The sequence below is a fragment of the Nicotiana tomentosiformis genome, chromosome 7 (genome assembly GCF_000390325.3).
Source record: "Nicotiana tomentosiformis chromosome 7, ASM39032v3, whole genome shotgun sequence".
Lineage (NCBI taxonomy): Eukaryota > Viridiplantae > Streptophyta > Magnoliopsida > Solanales > Solanaceae > Nicotiana > Nicotiana tomentosiformis.
The window spans coordinates 51,002,727-51,009,732 of NC_090818.1; the positions used below are offsets into that span (position 1 = coordinate 51,002,727).

At 41.9% G+C, this 7,006-nt stretch overlaps 1 protein-coding gene across 1 annotated transcript; it reads right to left on the reverse strand.

Annotated features, from left to right (window-relative positions):
* Positions 1 to 520: 520 nt before the first annotated feature.
* Positions 521 to 1,829, reverse strand: LOC138895588 (uncharacterized). Its single transcript, XM_070180296.1, has 2 exons — positions 1,788 to 1,829; positions 521 to 1,306 (listed from the first exon to the last, which is right to left on the reverse strand). Exons 1-2 carry the CDS (start codon positions 1,827 to 1,829, stop codon positions 521 to 523), a joined length of 828 nt encoding a protein of 275 aa, XP_070036397.1.
* Between the last annotated feature and the right edge of the window lie 5,177 nt (positions 1,830 to 7,006).

The following is a 7,006-nucleotide window of genomic DNA, read 5'->3' on the forward strand; positions in this document are numbered from 1 at the left end:
CGCGGCAACGGGGTACTTGTTCTTAATGGTAACTTTGTTCAACTGGCGGTAATCAATGCACTTCCGCATAGTCCCATCTTTCTTCCTCACGAACAACACCGGTTCACCCCAAGGCGACACACTCGGTCTGACGAACCCCTTTGCTAGCAACTCTTCAAGTTGTTCTTTCAACTCCTTTAACTCTTTCGGAGCCATGTGGTACGGTGGAATAGAGATAGGTCGGGTACCTAGAGCCAAATCAATACAGAAATTGATATCACGATTTGGTGGCATGCTTGGAAGATCAGAAGGAAATACATCAGAGAACTCCCAGACCATGGGCACTGAATCAATCGTCGGAGTCTCTGTAGTAGTATCCCGAACATAATCTAGATATACCAAACAACCCTTCTCGACCATGCGTCGAGCTTTCAGAAAAGAGATAAACCGACTAGATGCACTAACATACGTACCCTTCCATTCCAATCTAGGCAACACTGGCATCGCAAAGGTAACAGTCTTAGCATGGCAATCAAGGACGTCATGATATAGAGACAACCAGTCCAATGCCCAGGATGACCTCAAAGTCGGTCATATCAAGCAACAGAAGATCCGCTCTAGTCTCATAACCACAGAAAGTCAAGGTACAGGACTGATAGATCCGATCCACAATAGAATCGCCCACTGGCATGGACACGGGAGAACCTAAGGACTCATGAGGAACACCCAGAAAATAAGCAAACAAAGATGAAACATATGAATATGTAGACCCTGGATCAAATAGTACCGAAGCATCCCTACCGCAGACAGAAATAATACCTGTGATCACGGCATCTAAGGCTACTGCATATGGTATGGCTGGAAAGGCATAGAACCTAGCTGGAGTGCCTCCTGACTGGCCTCCACCTCTAGGACGGCCCCTACCCACCTGCCCTCCGCCTCTGGGTGGCCAGACGGCTGGTGCGACAACTGGTGCTGTAATCATAGGCTGATGACCCTGTTGTACTGCCTTGCCCCGAAGCCTGGGGTATAACCTCCTCACATGACCAAGATCCCCACACTCGAAACAACCTCTCGGTACGGTGGACTGTTGACGTGAAGTCTGGCCCTGATGGCCTGAAGGCCCACTGGAAGAACCCTGAATAGCTGGTGGATGGTAGGAGCTCTCTGGAATAGCACTGAAATAGGGCCACACTAGAGCACCCCGAGAAGGCGATGGTGCTGGATATGTGGGACTGCTAGACTGACCTCTCACAAACTGACCTCTACCCCCAGACGGAGCACCACTGAACCCTCTAGAATACCAAAACCGCTTGTCCCTCGCCGTCTGCTCTCAGATCCACTGACGAACACCCTCGATCCGCTGAGCTATCTCCACAACTAGCTCGTAAGAAGTCCCCATCTCAAACTCCCGGGCCATAGTGGACTGTATACCAAAGTGAAAACCCACAACAAACCTCTGCACTCGCTCTGCATCGGTAGGAAGTATCATAAGTGCATGGTCTGGTCCATATATCCAAAAGCTTCTGCGGCTTGTCGGTCGTAGCTGGTCTAGGCTGGTATAGCCGCTGCAACTGGCTGAGCTCCGCCCACGGGTAGTGTACCCGGGGTCTGATATACGGCGGATGCATGCCTTGGAGCTTGAGCTGTAGGGGTCTGTGTTCCCCCCTCCCGCCTGAGATGTGGTTGGGTTTACTGGAAATAAACCAACAAGTCACAAAATCCATGAACCGCAACATGCGACCCATGACCTCCTGAAATCCCGGTACGGACATGAAGTCCACTGGGGCCGGCTCAACTGCAGGTACCTCACCCTGCTCCTCAATAATAGGATCCTCCACTGGATCCATTGGTGGCATAACTGGAGCAACTCTAGGACGTCATCGTCCTCTACCACGAGCAAAAGCCCTTCCTCGGTCTCTACCTCGGCCTCTAGCAATAGAGGGAGTAGCTCCTCCATGGTCGGGTACATCTGCCACACGCGTTCTCACCATCTGTGAGAGAATAAGAGAAAGATACTTAGCACAACATCAACCGCACGATATGATATGAAGAAAGAGTAGTTTCCTAACACCATATAGCCTCTCAAAGATAAGTACGAAAGTCTATGCACCGATCCGCAAGACTCTATTAGGCCTGCTCATAACTTGTGAGACCTACGTGAACCTAGTGCCCTAATACCATGTTGTCATGACCCAGTATCCCTTATAGGCCATGATGTCGCCCAACGTCGCCGCTAGGCAAGCCAACGATGAATTAGCTGTGTATTTATTCTTGTTAATAATTTCAAAGTAGTTGATTTTTATTTATTAAATAAGAGAGAAGTGGAAAATTTTAATAAAGTAAAGCAAAAACTAATGAACGAGCAAATGCAGTGAAATAAATACTCAAAAGCCATACAGTCCACTAGCATATTTCCAAGACCTGGTGTCACATGTGTATGAGCAACTAGTAGAATATACAAAACACGAAGCTATTGTCTGAAATAGAGTTGACAGAAAGTAAATACAAAAGAGAGACTGTGGGTGCTGCAGAACGGCCTCAGAGAGCAACTCACCACTAAGCCTCAGGATAACGTGGGTGCGCGCCTGGATGACTGCCAGATGCACCTGCCTCAGATCCTGCACGATTAGTGCAGAAGTATAGCGAGAGTACATAAATAACATGTACCCAGTAAGTATCCATCTAACCTCGAAAAAGTAGTGACGAGGGATTGACATCGACACTTACTATGGGCCAACAATAAAATACAAGAATGCTAAGTAGGCATGGAATATGTGAATAATAATAATAATAACACAATAGCAAGCAGTGCTTAAATGATTCTTTAACTAATAGTAAATTCCAAAAGTCTTCAACTAACACATACTAACTCCAAATAAATTTCGGGCCAATAAATAACTTATAACCTCTCAATTCATAAAAATAATATCAAGTGTATTCGGTCTCCAAGCATTAACAAGCACGATTTATGCCGAGGTCGTATAGTCCAGTCTAGAATAATGTGTACACTGCCGAGGGTCGAGCGACATGAACCATAAATGCATCTATTATACTGCCAAGGCGTTCGACCAGCTTCACAAGAAGAGAGAATACTCTATGAACTTCTGATTTAAAAGCTATTACAAGACTAATACACACAGAAGCACAATTTCGATTAACGATCAAGTAACCCGACAAAAACTCAAGGTAAGTGAAATTCGGCCTTTACGAATCCTTTATCAATTTTAATATAATTTAGGCACTTAAATTAGGTAGTAGATTCAAATAATACAAGTACTTCATGATTTGGGACCTAAAACTATCCGGACTTAAGCATAATTAGTAGCTATGCACGGACTCTCATCACCTTGTGCGTGCGTAGCCCCCCACAATTTGAAGCAAATAGTAATTTAAAACACCAATGGAGTAAATTCCCTCTTACAAGGTTAGGCAAGAGACTTACCTCGTCTCAAAGCTCACTTTACGGCCCACAAATTCACTCTGAGACCTCAACTTGGTGCCAAACAATCCGAAGCTAGCCAAATATTATATAAATTAATCAATATACACTCAAAAGTTAATAATTTAGCTATTAGAGTAATTACCCAACCCAAATTAGAAGATTCCTAAAATTCACCCCAGGCCCACGTGCCTGGATTCTGAATTTTTTTGAAGATAAATGTTACCCATAACCTCACGAACCCAAATATATAATTTTCACCTAATTCCATAATCATTTTCGTGGTTAAATCTTTTTTTTATTTATCAAAACCTATATTTTTCAACTAAACCCACAATTTCCAATATTTTACATGTTAAAATCTACCCACAACCTATCTATTTAACTTACATTGGGTAGGAATTACTTACCTTCAATAGCTAGGTGAAAACCCCTCTTCAAAGAGCTCAAAAATCGCCCAAGAGATGAAAGAGATTAGCCAAAATAACCTAAGTCCCGACACTAAATGAACATCACTGCCTTCAGTGGTTTCGCACTTGTGATCACACTACCACACATGCGGCTCCGCTTTTGTGGATAAATCCTCGCAGGTGCGGACCATGCCTAGGTCTGCCACTCTCGCTTCTGCAGGCGGAGGATAGCTTCTGCGAGCCCGCTTCTGCGGCGAATGTGTCGCACCTACGATCCCCTTTCGCTTCTGCGATCAACCTCCTCGCACTTTCGCGTTCAAAGGTGCGACTCCTTCTCCACTTCTATGACCACTGACCGGCCTACGCTAGGCCATTTCTACGGTCACTAGCTCGCTTCTGCGAGCTCGCACCTGTGGCAGGTTCTTTGGAGGTGCGATTGCACTAGAACCTTGATGCTTCAGCAATTCTTTCAAGCCCAAACTTGTTCCGCACATCATTCGAATAGCACTCGAGGCCCCCGAGGCCTCACCCAAACATACCAACAAGTTTGTGAATGTAAAATGGGCTCGCTCGAACCCTCAGAATGCGTAAAACAACATCAAAATTAAGAATCACACTCCAAACCAAATCAAATCAGCTTATGAACTTCATGTTCTTCCAATTTACTCCGAACGCACCGAATCATACTTAGACTACTCGGAATGACACCAAATTTTATGTGCAAATCACAAATCACCATACAAAACTATTTCAAGTCTCGGAATCCCAATCGAACCTCGATTACACCAAATCCTACCTCAAACCAAATTCAAAGAACTTGAAAACCTTCAATGCGCCAATTTCCAATATTAAGCGCCAAAATGCTCTCGGGTCATCCGAAACCCAATCTGAACATACGCCCAAGTTCAAAATTATCATACGAACCTATTGGAACCATCAAATCCCGATCCCGAGGTCGTTTTCTAAAAATGTTGACCCAAGTCAAACTTAGCCCTCTTAAGCCAATATTAAGGAACTAAGTGTTCTGATTTCAACCCGAACCCTTCAAAACCCAAACTAACCATCCCCACAAGACATAAAACAGTAAAAACACATATGGTGAGTCTTGTTTAGGGGAACGGGAATCTAAAAGGAAAATGACTGGTCACGTCATTATAAAATTGTTGTTAAATTGTATGATGTAGTGAGAAATAATGTAATATGTTTTTTTCAGTACGTTGATGTTATTTTATACTACTTGAGGAAGAGAGAAAAGTATGATATTGAAAATAGAACACGGTTTACAACCACTGACTGTATGTTCAAGACTAGAATAGAACAAATTTATGAGAGATACAGTAATAGGAAGCTTGTTGTTGTCAAACCCCAGGACGTCGTATCAGAATACATATTGGGGTACTGATTACTTATAAATATTGTATGGGACAAAGTTGATTTTGTGATTATGTCCATAAACATTGTTGAGAAATTTAATTGGTTGTTGGCAGTGTTTGACATTACCGATAGGGTTCTATATGTTTATAATTCTATGGTCTCTTCACGTAATCACAAACTTTTGAAATCTGTTATCGACAAGTTTGCTATTATGATCCCCATCTACTTGTCATCCACTGGCTTCTATGGTAAGCGTCCAGACATTAACTACAAGAACACAAAGGAATACATTAAAAAAGGTATTATTGACACTATTGACATTCAGTGGTTGGTCGGTGAGATACCCCAGCAAAAAGAGGGATCACTGTATCTGCTGCTTTTTCTTCAATTTAACCAATTGAATTTTACATTGAATGCTAAATATTTTCCCCTAATATTTTTTATTCCAGTGATTGCGGTGTATACATGGCAGCATTTACAGGATATGTCAACTTTGGGCAGCTCTCGATTTCAAAGGAAGACCATTCTGATATTGATCAACACTGTAGACGCTATGGAGCGCTCCTTTGGGATTATGCTAGGAAAAAGCAAGAGCTTGGTGAAATTAGTGAAAGTGAGATGACTGGGAGATTATCAAGAAGAAAAGGTGCACCAGTTGTGAGAGAGAGAACAAGAATCCGGACCAAAAAGAATTAGTTTCCCTTTTCAGTAGCTATTTTGTAGGGAAAGTGTTTAGTTGTAGCTGGATTGTATTAAAATTGTTGGAACAATTTCTTTACATCATAACTATAATTCTGTCTACAACTAATATACAAAAATATAGACAGTTATTGAACAAAACAACTATAATTGTCCAGAACACAACAAATACACTTGAATATGTCTTAAAGGACAGATTATCATCAAAAGTACTCAGTAAAAAAAAATCTTTATACTACATCAATTCTTATTTCCTTTTGAAGCATTCCTACAAGATCTTTTGTTATGCTCTTCTTGTCCGTAGTTGCCACATGAAACCTCATACTTCCTTGCATTTATTTCATCATATTGTTTGTATCTTTATTTTTGAGGTCTCGCTAGCTACCTTTTCCCAGTAGGTGGCAGTACAACTTCTTCTGCTATATGTTGTGGCACATCCCATTTGCTTTCATCAGGTAGAGTGTCTACTGGTATTTCATAAGTCTGCAGAAGGCTCTTCCTCGTGTAATAAGGAGAACATTAGTTTTCATAAGACTCGTTCCAGTGCCTCAAAGCCGCCAAAGCATGTGGACAAGGAAGTTCATCAAGCTGGAATTGTCCACAACTACATCTCTTATTTTGAAGGCAAACAATGAAGCGCTTCACACCATCTATCACAGTATGGATGTAATTTGTTGAAGCCCTCACCCACAATTTTATTACAAACATACAACAAGTTGCCAGCACTTGATAAAAGACAAAATAACTACAATTGTACAACAACATATATACAATTATCAGTATATATTTATTTTGATGAAATCAATTATTTGATGTTATGGACCAGAACTTACTCTCATCTTCTGCGATAATGTCATGTTGTCCTCCAACTCTTTGTTGTATTTTTTCCCAAGGTATGTGAACGTACCCTTTGCATTCAATAACTTTTCATTAGTCTAAAGTTCAAGAAGAGTCCTCAGGTACTCTAATAGTTGAACTACGGGCAGCTCTCTTGCATCTTTGGTTATTGCATTCAAGGACTCTACAATGTTTGATGTCATCGTCCATGTGTTTGTTCACCGTAGCATGTACCCGAGACCATCTGTAATAACCAATATCGTAT

Excerpts from the sequence above, each read along its gene's own strand:
- LOC138895588 (XM_070180296.1), bottom strand. The coding sequence starts at position 1,829 with ATGGATCCAGTGGAGGATCCTATTATTGAGGAGCAGGGTGAG. Across the intron at positions 1,307-1,787 it reads TTATTGAGGAGCAGGGTGAG|ACGGCGAGGGACAAGCGGTT; the intron begins GTACCTGCAGTT and ends ATCTGAGAGCAG.